The sequence below is a fragment of the Acomys russatus genome, chromosome 19 (genome assembly GCF_903995435.1).
Source record: "Acomys russatus chromosome 19, mAcoRus1.1, whole genome shotgun sequence".
In the NCBI taxonomy this organism is placed as follows: domain Eukaryota; kingdom Metazoa; phylum Chordata; class Mammalia; order Rodentia; family Muridae; genus Acomys; species Acomys russatus.
This window is the reverse complement of record NC_067155.1, coordinates 7034365-7050920: the sequence shown is the minus strand read 5'-3', so window position 1 is coordinate 7050920 and position 16556 is coordinate 7034365. Positions and strand designations below refer to the sequence as shown.

Genomic DNA, 16556 nt, shown 5'->3' with positions numbered 1-16556 from the left:
GGAGCCTTAATAGGAGAGCCTTGCTACCCAATCCTAATCCTCATCAAAATGCTGCCAATAAAAAGCTTAAATAAGATTAATTCTCTGCTAAATGTCCAGTGTCTGGAGATGTGGTAAAATACTGTCATGATATTGGAATTTCAAATTCGTTTTGTGTAGTTTGCAGGAGAAATCCCCAGAGTAGCAAAGCACACTTCTTTCTTTTTTCTCCTGTCTGATATCTCTCTGTAGTGCCCATCCCTCATTTCTTCTATCTTGGCATATGATTGCTTTGCACTTCTTTCTTCCTTGCTCTCCTTTGGAGACCAGATTTTGGAATGTGAGTGAAGGTGCACTGTTAACATGAACATAGTCAGGTCATGGATGCTAACGCCCTAGACACATGGGAATGCTATAGCCCTCCCTGGTTTTTGTGTAGATCTTGATAGTGAGTGCAGAAAGTATCCTTTGAAGCTTCTTCATGCAGGATGACTGCAGCCTTAGAGTGCTCTCCTACAGAGATCTCTGCTGAGCCTAGCTCAGGACTGCCCCTCACTCCTGCAGCATATACCATAAGCCACTAAATATGAGTTCCCAGTGTGCTCATGCATCTCCACCAAAAGATGTTCTGTTCCCAAATCACAGGTTCTTTTTGTCCCCAGTCACGTTCTCAAGCTCATCTGCATGTGCTGCGTCTCTACCACATCTCATGCAATTAGTTCCTCTGTCTTGCTTTCTCTCTATGCTTCTCCATCACTGACCAGTGAGCAATATCCTTCCTTCAGTATGAGTTTTATTGTCAAGCACAGAAACTGTCTTCCTTCTTTAGGTTTATTCTGTGATCAGTAAATGAGCTTAATTGGCATATATTACTACATTTCTGATGTTAGACTTTAGATCCATCCCTTTCTCCAGTACATTTCCTGTATAACCTGGCTCCTGTTCCTCATTTTCCTCCCATCCCTACTAACATCATAAGACACAATTTCCACATCCTGTCTATTTCTCCTTCCTCTATAGTCTTTGAGAATTTTTTTCTTTTTTCTTTTTTATTAATTTCTTCTTGTTACATCTCAATGTTTATCCCATTCCTTGTATCCTCCCATTCCTCCCTCCTCCCCATTTTCCCATTATTCCCCTCCCCTATGACTGTTCCTGAGGGGGATTACCTCCCCCTGTATATTCTCATAGGGTATCAAGTCTCTTCTTGGCAACCTGCTGTCCTTCCTCTGAGTGCCACCAGGTCTCCCCCTCCAGGGGACATGGTCAAATGTGAGGCACCAGAGTACATGAGAAAGTCATATCCCACTCTCCACTCAACTGTGGAGAATATTCTGACCATTGGCTAGATCTGGGAAGGGGTTTAAAGTTTGCCTCCTGTATTGTCCTTGGCTGGTGCCTTAGTTTGAGCGGGACCCCTGGGCCCAAATCTGCCTATCATATTGTTCTACTTGTAGGGTTCTAAGACCCTCTGGATCCTTTTATTTTGCTAGTCTTTGAGAATTAAATAATGAATTTTATTCAAAGTTATTTCATACCAGAGGATCATAATATCCTGCATAGAGTAGCAATAGTTAAACTCATACATGCATAAGTACATTCATACATACATGAATATTTAAGAAGCTCAAAAACAGTCGGTTTCCATGTGGCTTTTTCAAACGTCATTAATGTCAGTGTTTCTTTGCCCTGCTACTGCTCTGCCCTACCACCCCCTCTCCCTGATTAAACCTCCTTCCCCATTACTCCATATTTCCTTTTGACATCACTTGTGTTATACATTGCTGACTCTTCTGTGATCTTTCTTCCCTCACCATTCTTTTTTTCTTTTTTTTTACATTTCTGGATTCTTCTGGTGCTTCAAATAAACACACACCCCTAAAACATCAACACTGATATCCACATATGTGTGAGGTAATGGAACATTTGTTTTTCTGGGTCCTGATTACTTTTCTCAGTATAATGATTTCCATCTTTGTTTGCATAACTGCATGTCATCATGGGAGAGAATTGAATTCAATGTTGTCTAATAAGGGTGCATCACAGACAGGACTCATTTATTTTCAGAGGCTCCCAAACAAGGTGTGATATTAGAGGCTTGCATAATAGTTGGGTTTTTAACATGGAAGCAAGATATAAAGTAAGACAGTCCAATGATGTAATGGGACACCATGTTGTCTGGCTCAGGGAAGTGCCAAAGTTTGGTGAAAAGAGTGGCAACCCACAGGTTTTATTCTTTGGCTGACAGAAGCCCCTAGATAGCACTAAGGAATGAGAGTTATTCTTATATGGTATGGGAATCAAAATGTTGATTAATTAGGCCACTTGAAATATGTCACAAATTCTGGAAACTCTGAGTTGAGACTTCACTTTGTAGGTGTGCTGGTTAGTTTTCTTCAACATGACATAACTGAGAATCATCTGGGAAGAAGGAATGTCAACAGAGGAATTGACCCTGCCATATTGGCCAGTGGGCATCCTTGTGGTGCATTTTCTTGATTTATTCTTGATGTATGAGCTCCGTGAGAAGCAGGCTCTCCTGACATCAGATGGCTAGATATCTTCTGTGTCTCTCCAGGTCCATTGCCCCAGCCTTCTATATGGGCAGTTCCAGGAACTGTGATTTCCAAGGGCAGTGATGTGACCATCTTCTGCAGGACCCCTCCAGGAGTGACCAGAGTGTGCCTATCCAATTATGTATCCAATAAAGACTGGCATGATTGCACCCCACAGGGATCCCAGGAGGTTTATGAGTTCATTCTTCATAACATGATACACACCAATGCAGGGATTTACTACTGTGAATACAACAAGGGAGGTGAATGGTCACAAATTAGCAACAAACTGGAGCTGATGGTGACAGGTGAGCAAATGTTAAGGATACTGTTTTGTAGCCTCAGTCACTGTTGCCTACCTCTCTGAAGTACCTATTTTCCCTCACAGGCCCTGCCTTTATATCTGCTTCCATATACAGTTGTTCTGAGTTACTTGGGACTATTGATTGAAGAAATGAGAACTACTCCAGGATGAATTTATGTATCTCAGCGGTAGGGGCATCAGCCTCTGAAGGCCTTACTGTGTCCCATAGCTTTCAAAAAATTGTTACAGACAAGCCATCTTTAGCATGACAATTTCTACATGCCAAGATTTCTTATCTGATCTAGGGGTTGTCTTGAAAGATCCATCACCTAGCAGTTCTCAGCCATAAGAGACTTCCTGGTTTGCATGGTCCATTTCCAGACTATGTTATGTAAAGGCTCTGAGAATTCTTCAAGAGAACAATCCCATAAAATCTCAGAAGAGAATCAGTACTAACAAAGGCTACTTCAAAGCTTAGGAACCATCACTCCATACAATGGTCTTGCCAAACTTCTATTACACACATACATTGGTTTGTCCTCTTTTCTTTGTTTTCTCTCCTTTTCTCTACTTTCCTCTCCTCTCATTTCATCATTTCATCTTTAATTTTCATTTTTCTTTATTTTTTTTGAGACAGGATCTCAATATCTCAGTGTGGCCTTAGACTTGATTTGTATCTCACCATAATCTTGAACATCTGATTCTTATCCTCTTATTACTAGCCGTATAGACTGGACAACACAGCATTCATGTGATGATGGTAACAGAACCCAGAGCATTGTGTATACTAGGCAAGAACCTATCGACTAAGTCTCATTCCCTGATGATGCGGTTTGTCATCCTCCTCCTACACTGACTGTGGTCTAGGCTCCCTTCAGAATACTGACTATTGCCCCTAAGTGATGGGGTTCATGAGAAATTATAGCATCTTTATACAGTACCTATTTAGAGCCTCTCTACGGTCCTGGTCCATAGAGAAAAAATGGAAATAGGTTTTGTGATTTCTGTAGAGTAGCACTGAATGACTTTCCTTTTGTTTTCATGTGTTCTTCTCTCTGCTCAGTCTGTGAATTGTAGGCTTAATTATATTGTTTTAAATAACAGGACCTTTTTGTGATTATTTTTAGACAGGATCTCACATGTAAATCTGGCTGTCCTCAAAATCTTTATATAGACCAGACTGGTTTTAAACTCACAGTGATATATCTGTCTTGTTCCTGACTGCTAGGATTAAAGGCATGTGCTACCATGACAGTTATTAACAGGGTCTTTTCACTTCCAGGTGTTTTTGAGGAAAAGCCATCCCTTACTGTTGATTCAGGCCCCCAGGGACTCTCAGAAACAAATGTGACTCTCCTCTGTCACCCACCTCGATTCTTTGACACTTTCATCCTCTGCAGAGATGGAAAGGCTTCCTTTCCCCAGAACTGCTCACATCAGGACCACAAGACATTCATCATTGCCCCTGTGAGCTCAGGGCACAGGACGACCTATAGATGCTTTGGCTCTTATAAAGAGAATTCCTACTTGTGGTCACTGCCTAGTGACCCCTTTGAACTTCCAATCCCAGGTAAGTATGTCTGATATTTGTTTGTTATCTCTGTGCTTAGAGAGACCTCAGTGGATGCCATGTGGAATACATCAATATTTATACATGTCTGCTGTGTACTCTTCTTTCACACTGTATAGCTGTCATGACTGTAATTGCTTTCATTCTCATTGCAGAATCTGAGTATTATCTACTAATTATGTGATATCAGTGTATTCTTTTGGAGAAGAGATATTACTCATTGTGATATTTGGGGTTCCACTCAGTTACTGGGTGTGTAACACACTGCAACATATATATATACACAGAGACAAACACTGAGAAACACACAGACACACACAGACATAACCACACCACATACTCCGCCTTAGGTAATTGTGAAAAAGAATTTGGAATGGTCCATCATGGTTTTTTCATTCATGATTACTATAATCTTTGCCTTACACCATATTATATAAGCACAGTGCTGTGTCCAAATAGCCACCATGTTGCTTGAGAAAGCATGAGACATCCACAGAAGAGAACAAGAGAAATTCATAGTCAGGACCTTGTAGGATTATGCCCCAATTTCATGATGGATAGGATTCTGTTCTGTATCCTCAGCTCACCCAGTTATTGGGTATGTTTCAGTGTTTCAATGGGGTGACAGATTCTAGATATGTAGACTATGTGAACAGAAGTGTTCTCTGAGAAGTTTGAGAAAATGTGGGTGTTGATGGTTTAGGGACAGAAGGGTGAATCTGAGGATGCAGGAAGAAATAATATCCCAAGAGAAAGCATCATGTAAAATAGAGTGGGACTTTTTGGGTAAAGAACCTGTTTTGTGTAGCTCATGGGAGAGAATCAGAAAGGGAACATGAATAGAACCAAAATATACTTCATGTATGTATGACATTTCAAAGTTTAAAACTATTAACAAATAAGTCAAAGTAAAACAAATAACATATTCTGTTAACCAAAGTGCACAACCTTGCTTGCAGTAAGCCAGGCAGCTAAATACTACAATAACACACAGAAGGTGAATGTCCCAGGTACAGCTAAGAAGAGGAAGGTGTGTGATCAGGTTGTGTGTAAACAGTCAACAGATAAGCATGGTCTGGTGGTTGTGCTGTTTAGCATAATTGTCAACTTGACCTAGCCTAGAGTCCTCTGAGAGGAAAGCCTCTATTGAAGCATTTTGTAAATCAGATTGTCCTGTAGGCATGACTGTGGGTCCTCTTCTGACCATTAGCTTATCCCAAAGAGGCCTAGACTACTGCCTGCAGCGTCATTTTTTTTGACATGTGGCTTTGAGGTGTATATGAAAGTTTTCAAAGGAGAGTTAGAGTGAAAATGATGGAAAAGGAACACAGGGGCAGTCTCCTCAAGACTCTTCTGCTCTCACTTATTATTCTTATTTTCTAAGTCTATTGGGAGGAGAGAAGTTGGGAAGGCATATACGGGTATGTAAACAAGCCAAAGGATATGGAGAGGACCCAATACCTCACCAAAATATTGAATCCTGTGTCCACTTAAGGGACTTTCAGCATTAGGCTTCCCTCACCCTGAATGGACAGACATAGCTATGAACTTCCCTTTCTCTGAGGCTTGATATTCTATTTTCCTCTTCCATTCAATTTTTATTTCGATACATGAGCTCATTGTATCTTGTCTGTAGTGAAACTCTGTAAGGAGATCAGGCTGGTATCAAACTCACAGAGACTCACCTGCCACTGCTTCCCAAATGCTGGGATTAAAGATTTGGCACTAGTGTGCCTGGCTCTCATTCAGTTCTTTGTCAGTTTCATTGTATTCCTTTACCAATGCCCTATATGACTGCCAATAACCCTGTTAGCAGCAGCTAAGCAAGAGCCCAGAGTTAGGGAGGCAGCAAAGAGTCGTCATACATGCTTTCATTTTCAGAACCACACTTGAGATCCTGTCCAGGCCTAACTCAAATGCACAGTGTGAAATAGAAGTCCAAGACAAATCAACCTTCCTCTCCATGTGATTTTGTTCATAGTATTTTATTAGCACAGCAGAAGGGAAACTCAAAGAATGATAAACATCTGTAGGATTTGCTTAAGTGAAATGTTTTTCTGATGTTCATTTATTTTAGTGCTTCAGTCAGGCACCTGAGTTTTGTATTTAATGGAGTATATGACATCTATCTGATCAGACATTTGGTAACATGTCACTAGAGATCCTAATTGGCTAATATATAAACCTCTATCACCATGTCCTGGTTGCATGAGATTTCATCAGTCCTATTGCATGTGTTATTTGTCAGTTCTCTTTTGTGTTCCTTCAACATGGCTCTTTAGCATATTCCAACTTGCTTTCTTTTTACAAATGTAATTTTTTAAAAAAATTAAGCTCAACCATGTTCATAGCAGCCTTATTCATAATAGCCAGATCATGGAAACAGCCTAAGTGTCCCTCAGTAGAAGACTGGATAAAGAAACTGTGGTACATATACACTATGGAATACTACTCAGCTATTTTTTTTTTATTAATTTATTCTTGTTACATCTCAATGTTTATCCCATCCCTTGTATCTTCCCATTCCTCCCCCCCATTTTGCCATTATTCCCCTCCCCTATGACTGTTCCTGAGGGGGATTACGTCCCCCTATATATTCTCATAGGGTATCAAGTCTCTTCTTGGCTACTTGCTGTCCTTCCTCTGAGTGCCACCAGGTCTCCCCCTCCAGGGGACATGGTCGAATGTGAGGCACCAGAGTACGTGAGAAAGTTGTATCACACTCTCCACTCAACTGTGGAGAATATTCTGACCATTGGCTAGATCTGGGAAGGGGTTTAAAGTTTACCTCCTGTATTGTCCTTGGCTGGTGCCTTAGTTTGAGCGGGACCCCTGGGCCCAAATCTGCCTATCATATTGTTCTACTTGTAGATTTCTAGGACCCTCTGTATCCTTTTATTTTGCTGTTTTCCCATGCGTCTCTCATTTAGAGTCCCAATAGGATGCCTTCCCCTCTGTCCCAGTTTCCTGGTAAGTGAAGGCTTTTGTGGGACATGCCCCTTGGGCTAGTATGCAGATATAAGTGAGTATATACCATTTGATTATTTCTGCTTCTGGGTTAACTCACCCATTATGACCATTTCTAGCTCAATCCATTTATCCACAAATTTCGGGAATTCCTTGTTTTTAATAGCTGAGTAGTATTCCATAGTGTATATGTACCACAGTTTCTTTATCCACTCTTCTACTGAGGGACACTTAGGCTGTTTCCATGTTCTGGCTATTATGAATAAGGCTGCTATGAACATGGTTGAGCAAATGTCCTTGTTGTGTGCTGGAGCATCTTCTGGGTATATTCCAAGGAGTGGAATAGCTGGGTCTTGAGGAAGCCCTATTCCCATTTTTCTGAGATAGCACCAGATAGATTTCCAAAGTGGCTGTACTAGTTTGCATTCCCACCAGCGATGAAGGAGTGTTCCTCTCTCCCCACATCTTCACCAGCATGTGGTGTCGCTTGAATTTTTGATCTTAGCTATTCTGATGGGTGTAAGATGGAATCTTAGAGTTGTTTTGATTTGCATTTCCCTGATGACTAAGGAGGTTGAGCATTTCTTTAAGTGTTTCTCAGCCATTTGATACTCCTCTGTTGAGAATTCTCTGTTTAGTTCCAAGCCCCATTTCTCAATTGGGTTATTCGGTTTGGTGGTGTTTAATTTCTTGAGTTCTTTATATATTTTGGATATTAAACCATTGTCAGATGAAGGGTTGGTGAAAAATTTTTCCCAGTCGGTAGGCTGTCGGTTAGTTCTACTGACAGTGTCTCCTGCCTTACAGAAGCTTCTCAGCCTCATGAGGTCCCATTTATTAATTGTTGACATTAAGGCCTGGGCTGTTGGTGTACTGTTTAAGAAGTTGTTTCCTGTGCCTATGTGTCCCAGGCTCTTCCCCACTTTTTCCTCTAACTGAATTAATGTCTCTGGTTTTAAGTTGAGGTCTTTAATCCACTTGGACGTGAGTTTTGTGCATGGTGACAAATAAGGGTCTAATTGCATTTTTTCTACATGTAGACATCCAGTTAGACCAGCATCATTTGTTGAAGATGCTACCCTTTTTCCATTGAATGGATTTGGCTTCTTTGTCAAAAATCAAGTGACCATATGTGTGTGGATTCATATCTGGGTCTTCGATTCGATTCCCCTGATCAACCAGCCTGTTGCTGTGCCAGTACCATGCTGTTTTAATTACTATTGCTTTATAGTACAGTTTGAGATCAGGTATGGAGATTCCTCCGGAGCATCTTTTATTGTACAAGATTGTTTTAGCTATTCTGGGTTTTTGTTTTTCCATATGAAGTTCAGAATTGAACTTTCAATGTCTTTAAAAAATTGTGTAGGTATTTTGATAGGGATTGCATTGAATCTGTAGATTGCTTTTGGTAGGATGGCCATTTTTACTATGTTAATTCTCCCGATCCATGAGCAAGGAAGATCATGCCATCTTCTCAGGTCATCTTCAATCTCTTTCTTCAGAGTTTTGAAATTTTTTTCATACAAGTCCTTCACTTGCTTAGTTAGGGTAACTCCTAGATATTTTATATTGCTTGTGGCTAATGTGAAGGGTGTGGTTTTCCTAATTTCTTCCTCTGCAAGCTTGTCATTTGTGTATAGGAAGGCTACAGACTTTTTGGAGTTAATTTTGTATCCAGCCAATTTGCTGAAGGTGTTTATCAGCTTTAGGAGTTCTCTGGTGGAGTTTTGAGGGTCACTTATGTACACTATCATATCATCTGCAAAGAGGGATAATTTGACTTCCTCCTTTCCCATTTGGATACCCTTGATCTCCTTTTGTTGTCTTATTGCTCTGGCTAGAACTTCGAGTACTATATTGAAGAGATATGGAGAGAGTGGGCAGCCTTGCCTTGTTCCCGATTTGAGAGGAATTTCCTTGAGTATCTCACCATTTACTCTGATTTTGGATATTGGCTTGCTGTATATAGCCTTTATTATGTTGAGGAAAGTGCCTTGTATCCCTGATCTCTCTAAAACTTTAAACATGAATGGGTGTTGAATTTTATCAAATGCTTTCTCTGCATCCAAGGAGATGATCATGTGGTTTTTTATTTTCAGTTTGTTTATATGGTGGATTACATTGATGGATTTCCGTATATTAAACCATCCCTGCATGCCTGGAATGAAGCCTACTTGGTCATGATGAATGATATCTTTGATGTGCTCCTGTATTCGTTTTGCAAGTATTTTATTTAGTATTTTTGCATCTATGTTCCTAAGAGAAATTGGTCTGAAATTCTCTTTCTTTGTTGAGTCTTTGTGAGGTTTAGGTATCAATGAGACTATGGCCTCATAGAATGAATTTGGTAATTTCCATCCATTTCTATCGTTTGGAGTAGCTTGAAGAGTATCGGTATTAGCTCGCCCTTAAAGGTCTGGTAGAATTCTGCACTGAAACCATCTGGCCGTGGGCTTTTTTCGGTTGGGAGACCATCGATGATTGCTTCTATTTCTGTAGGGGAAATGGGACTATTTAGCTTGTTTATCTGTTCTTCATTCAACTTTGGCAAGTGAAATTGTTCAAGAAAATCGTCCATTTCCCCTAGATTTTCAAATTTTGTGGCATATATGCCTTCAAAGTAGGATCTTATGATTCTTTGAATTTCTTCAGTGTCTGTTGTTATGTCTCCGTTTTCATTTCTGATTTTGTTGATTTCAATACTGTGTCTCTGCCTTTTAGTTAGTTTGGCTAATGGTCTGTCTATCTTGTTGATTTTCTCAAAGAACCAGCTTTTGGTTTTGTTGATTCTTTGGACTGTTTTCTTAGTTTCTAATTTGTTAATTTCAGCCCTGAGTTTGATTATTTCCAGGCGTCTACTCCTCTTGGGTGTTTCTGCTTCTTTTTTTTCTAGGGCTTCCAGTTGTGTCGTTAAGATGCTTATGTGCGATGTTTCCAATTTCTTTTTAAAGGCACTTAGTGCTATGAATTTTCCTCTTAGCACTGCTTTCAATGTATCCCACAAATTTGGGTAAGTTGTTTCTTCATTTTCATTGAATTTCAGAAACTCCTTGATTTCTTTCTTTATTTCTTCCCTGACCCAGGTGTCATTTAGCAGAGAGTTGTTTAGTTTCCACGTTCGTGTAGGCTTTTTGTTATTTCTGTTGTTGTTGAATTGCAGCCTAAGAGCATGGTGATCTGATAGGATACAAGGTATTATTTCAATCCTCTTGTATCTATTGAGGCTTGCTTTGTGACCTACGATGTGATCAATTTTGGAGAAGGTTCCATGGGGTGCAGAGAAGAAGGTGTATTCTTTCTTGTTTGGGTGAAAGGTTCTATAGATATCTGTTAGATCCATTTGACCCATGGCATTGGTTAATGATGTTATTTCTCGGCTTAGTTTCTGTTTCAATGACTTATCCTTCAGTGAGAGTGGGGTGTTGAAGTCTCCCACTATTATTGTGTGGGGATCGATGTGTGGTTTAAGCTTTTTTTAGGAGATCTTTTACAAATGTGGGTGCCCTTGTATTGGGAGCATAGATGTTCAGAATTGTGATGTCATCTTGGTTGACTTTACCTTTGATGAGTATGAAGTGTCCTTCCTCATCCCTTTTGATTAATTTTGGTTGAAAGTCTATTTTGTTCGATACTAAAATGGCTACACCTGCTTGCTTCTTGTGACCATTTGCTTGGAATATTTTTTTCCAACCTTTTACCCTGAGGTAATGCCTTTCATTATGGGTGAGATGTGTTTCTTGGATGCAGAAGAATGTTGGATCTTGTTTATGTACCCATTCAGTTAGTCTGTGTCTTTTTATTGTAGAATTGAGGCCATTGATGTTGAGAGATATTAATGACCAGTGACTGTTAAGAGTCTTAATTTTGATGTTGTTTCCAGTCGAGCGTTTTTGTAGTTGTGTTTTTGCCATAGGATAGTTATCTATTTCCTGGGTAGTTTTGGTTGTAGCTTGACCCTTTGGGATGGAGTTTTCCTTCTAGTACCTTCTGTAAAGCTGGATTTGTGGATAGGTACTGTTTGAATTTGTTTTTGTCATGGAATATTTTGTTTTCTCCATCAGTGGTTATTGATAATTTTGCTGGGTAAAGTAGTCTGGCCTGGCATCTGTGGTCTCTTAAGGTTTGCAGGATCTCTGTCCAGGCCCTTCTGGCTTTTATGGTCTCTGCTGAGAAGTCGGGTATAATTCTGATAGGTTTACCATTAAATGTTATTTGGCCCTTTTCCCTTGCAGCTTTTAATATTTTTTCTTTGTACTGCATGTTTTGTGTTTTGATTATTATGTGGCGGGCAGTTTTTCTTTTCTGGTCAATTCTATTTGGTGTTCTGTAGGCCTCTTGTATGTTTATAGGCATCTCTTTCTTTAGATTGGGGAAATTTTCTTCTATGATTTTGTTGAGAATAGTTTCTGGGCCCTGGAGTCTGATGTCTTCTCTTTCTTCAATGCCTATTATCCGCAGATTTCTTCTTTTCATGGTGTCCTTAATTTCTTGGATGTTTGGGTCAGGAGTTTTCCAGATTTGGCATTTTCTTTAATGGTTGATTCAATATCTGTGATTGTATCTTCTAGCCCCGAGATTCGTTCTTCCATCTCTTGGATTCTGTTAGAAAAGCTCACCTCTGTGTTGCTCGCCTTCTTCTCTGAGGTCTCATGTTCTCGTTTTTCTTCTGTCTGTGTGTTTATCATTGAATCCATTTTCATTTTCAGATCTTGCACTGATTTTTTGATTTCTTTCATCTGATTTTTTGTATATTCCTGAGTTTCTTCCATTGCCTCTTTATAGGGCTTCAGAGCTTGAACTGTTTTATTTATTTCTTTCATGTGGTTGTTTGCATTTTCCTGCAATTTTTCCAGTTCCACTCTATGTGCTTCTTTTATGTCTCTCACCTGTTTGTCTGCGTCTTCCTGCATTTGATTACGGATTTTATTTGTTTCCTCCATTATCATCCTCATTACTAAGGATTTGAGGTCATTTTCTTGTATTTCCGTTGTATTTGAGTACTCTGGGTTGTTTTCTTTGGGATAGCTGGAGACTGGAGACGCCATGTTGTTTTGGGTTTTTTTGCGTATGCTTTTTCGTTGTCCTTTAGACATCTTGCTGTCTTTGTTTTTGTTGGGTAGCTTCCAGAGTTGAATGGAGGGTGTCTGACGATAGATTCACTTGTTTTCTCATGATTTCCCTAGGCTGCGAGCTCAAAGCTTCACTGGTGTGGATGTTAGGAGGTTAGCCCTGTTGTTCTGGTCTCTCACTGCCAGTGATCTGCAGTCCCCCTCTGCTGTGGATCCTGCAATTGTTCTGGGTCTCTGAATGAGCGTTGGGTCAGTCCAAGGTATCCACAGCCTTCTGTGTTCCCTGCCACGTCCAGCCAGGAGCACTGGGACCGAAACACAGGCAGAACTCAGCTAGATTCTCAGGGCCTGAACCATCTGCCAAGCTCAGCTAGGGATTTTGGGCCCAAAATGCACACAGGGTCCAGCCAGAATTTTTGGGCTGGGACTACGCACCAAGCTCCGCTAGGGCCTTTTGGCCCAAAGTGCGTGCTGTGGTCAGTTATTGACTCAGGGCCCGAACTGACCACCAATCTCAGCCAGGAATTCTGGATTCAAACTGCACATTGTGTCCAACCAGAGTCTTAGAGCTGGTGGAACCGAGAGCTCTGTCCAGCCTGCGCCACAGCAGGAGAACTGCGGCTGCTCTGAGTTAGCGCCAGTGGTGGAACAAGTGCTCCGTCCAGACTGTGTCACCGCAGGGGAGCTGCTGCTGAGCTGAGGTGGTGCCTAGGATGGAACTGAGCACGTCAGCAAGCCTGTGCCACTGCAGGAGAACTGTGGCTGCTCTGAGTTAGCGCCAGTGGTGAAACCAAGTGCTCCGCCCAGACTGTGTCACCGCAGGGGAGCTGCCGCTGAGCTGAGGTGGTGCCTAGTGTGGAGCTGCGAGCTCAACTAAGCCTGCGCCACAGCAGGGGAGTTAGTGCCTCAGGCAGAATTGCTTGCTGTGCTGGGCCAGTACCCGGGACTCTGGGGCCGAACTGTCCGCCGAGTCCAGTCTGGGTCCAAAGGCTCCACGCGACCCAAATCCTGCCCCGAGTCTTCTCTCCCGCAGCAATTCCCATCCGCCACCACACCAATCGCCTCCACCGGAAGGCTATGAGCTGCAAACCTCAGCCGCCGCTGCTGGTGCCGCTGGTGCCGCTGCCTCTGCCGCTCCGATCAGAGAAAAACCACGCTCCTCCCGTGTGCAGGGGCACGCAGGTCCTCTGCACCCTGGTCCCTCCGAACCGTGGAGCACTCCTGCTGCCATGATGTTTGGACCTCGGTGTTCCTGGCTCAGAAATCTGTGCAATTCCCTGAATTGTTCACTGGAGCCTCCAAACGCGATCTACACTCTTCGCCGCCATCTTGGATCCTCTACTCAGCTATTAAAAACAAGGAATTCCCGAAATTTGTGGATAAATGGATTGAGCTAGAAATAATCATAATGAGTGAGTTAATCCAGAAGCAGAAAGACTTAAATGGTATATACTCACTTATATCTGCATACTAGCCCAAGGGTCATGTCCCACCAAAGCCTTCAGACAGAGGGGAGGACATCCTATTGGGACTCTAGATGAGAGAAGCATGGGAGAATAGCAAAGTAGAAGGATCCAGAGGGTCCTAGAAACCTACAAGTAGAACATTATGATAGGCAGATTTGGGCCCAGGGGTCCCGCTCAAACTAAGGCACCAGCCAAGGACAATACAGGCGGTAAACTTTAAACCCGTACCCAGATCTAGCCAATGGTCAGAACAGTCTCCACACTTGAGTGGAGAGTGGGATATGACTTTCTCACGTACTCTGGTGCCTCACATTTGACCATGTCCCCTGGAGGGGGAGACCTGGTGGCACTCAGAGGAAGGACAGCAGGTTGCCAAGAAGAGACTTGATACCCTATGAGCATAGACAGGGGGAGGTAATCCCCCTCAGGAACAGTCATAGGGGAGGGGAATAAGGGAAAAGGGGAGGGAGGGAAGAATGGGAGGACAAAAGGGATGGGATAACCATGGAGATGTAACAAGAATAAATTAATAATAAAAAAGTAAAAAAAATAACGTAAAAAAATTTTTAGATTTATTTATTATTTTTATACAGTGTCTGCCTCCATGTATACTTGTAAGACAGAAGAGGGCATCAGATCATATAATATATTTTTGTGAGCCAGTTTGTGGTTGCTGGGAATTGAACTCAGGACCTTAGAAAGCTCAGGCAGTGCTCCTAACCTCTGAGCCATTTCTCCTGCCCATTATTTTTAAATTTTATTCAGTTTACATTCCACTTGTTACCTCCTTCCTCTCCCCCTCCCACCCCATGCTCCCCTAGTTCTCAGAAAGGTGGAGCCCTGCTCCTCTATCATGTGACCTCAGCATATCAAGTCTCATCAGGACTTCCTCTATTCTCTTCCTTTGTGGCCTAGGAAGGCTTCCCTGCCAGAAGGAAGTGATCAACAAGCAGGCAACAGAGTCTATGTCAGTGACAGCACTTGCTCCCCCATGGAAACTGAGCTGTCTATTGACTACACCTGGGCAGGCGTCTAGGCACTCTCCATACATAGCCCTTAGTAGGTGCACCAGTCTCTTGTCAATAACTAACTACAGGTGGAGAAGGTCTCAAGAGTAATGAGTACTGATAGGTTCTTGAAATTAGGGCATCACTGCCATTGGCTGTGTAACCATTTGAGAGTCCACCAGGCTCTTGTGATAACTTATTCATTCATGGTCACACAGATCTCTCTGGTTCAAAGAATGTATTGGATCTCACACAAAGAAAAGAACATGCCTATAGAAAATGTGCTTGTGGAAAGGATGAGGGTGGGTGAAGGTGGTAGGGAGACAGTGGAGGAGAAATCCAAAGTCATCTGTATTCATTTTCAAAGAATCAGGTACAGGAGGACATCTAGAATACATCAAACTTACTTGGTTATTGCTCTCTGTCTTGTAAATTTGAAGCTGAGAAACACTAGCAGAAGTATGAACATTTGCTCTAAAGATACTAACTGGGTCTTAAGTAGTTAATGGCTGGGCTTACCAAACTGAGTCTCTTGAATAATCCAGAATCAGAAAAACCACAATGACTTCATCATAGTAATCAGCATTGGTTCCAGTTGAGGTTGTCTGTGATGATTTTGGTATGGACCCGACATGTTTCTTTATCAGGGCTTTGTTCCTAAAATATAATCCTTGAATGAGTCTGGTAGTGTAGAGGGTGCAGTAGCTGCATTTTGTAATCTACTGCCTCTAGCTCACCACTCACCCATGACGCCTCCTCAGCTATCCCTACAGTTCTGTGTATTTGGGAGAAGCGATCTTTTTATAACTCACGTAGAGATGTATTGTGTTCCAAGATCAATTGTAGTGCTCATTTAAGAAATACCAGCCCACAATAAGTATATTTATATATTATATTTGATATTTGTTGATATGAAATTTAAATATTGTTTTTTCTTTCCATGGAGTTTTTCCACCTCAGATTACGGAGTGGAGTACTGCCTCCACCTAGCCTGGCTATCATCCTCCTTTTAGGCCTTGGGCCTGCCTCTATTGCTGGATGCTTGAAAGTGCAGGATAAGTCTTCATGGAGCCTCCTGGGAGCCTTAACAGGAGAGCCTTGCTACCCAATCCTAATCCTCATCAAAATGCTGCCAATAAAACGCTTAAATAAGATTATTTCTCTGCTAAATGTCCAGTGTCTGGAGATGAGGCAAAATATTGTCATGATATTGGAATTTCAGAATTCTTTTTGTGTAGTTTGCAGGAGAGATCCCCAGAGTAGCAAAGCCCACGTCTCTCTTTTTTTCTCCTGTGTGACATCTCTCTGTAGTGCCCATCCCTCATTTCTTCTATCTCCCCATATGATTGCTTTGCACTTCCTTTTTTTCTGCTACCCTGTGGAGACCAGATTTTGGAATGTGAGTGAAGGTGCATTGTTGACATGAGCATAGTCAGGTCATGGATGCTAACACCCTAGACACATGGGAATGCTACAGCCCTTCCTGGTTTTGTGTAGATCTTGATAGTGAGTGCAGAAAGTATCCTTTGAAGCTTCTTCATGCAGGATGACTGCAGCCTTAGAGTGCTGTCCTATAGGGATCTCTGATGAGCCTAGCTAACCAACTGCCCCTCACTCCTGCAGCATATATCATAAGCCA

General features: G+C 41.8%; 1 protein-coding gene across 1 annotated transcript in view; it reads left to right on the top strand.

Annotated features, from left to right (window-relative positions):
* LOC127203019 (leukocyte immunoglobulin-like receptor subfamily A member 3) overlaps nt 1-16556 on the top strand; it is a 69487-nt gene that overhangs the window by 45019 nt on the left and 7912 nt on the right. Inside the window, exons 5-6 of the mRNA XM_051161833.1 lie at nt 2558-2842; nt 4121-4416. Of these exons, the coding sequence (XP_051017790.1) occupies nt 2558-2842; nt 4121-4416 (581 nt within the window). The remainder of the gene's footprint in view (nt 1-2557; nt 2843-4120; nt 4417-16556) is intronic.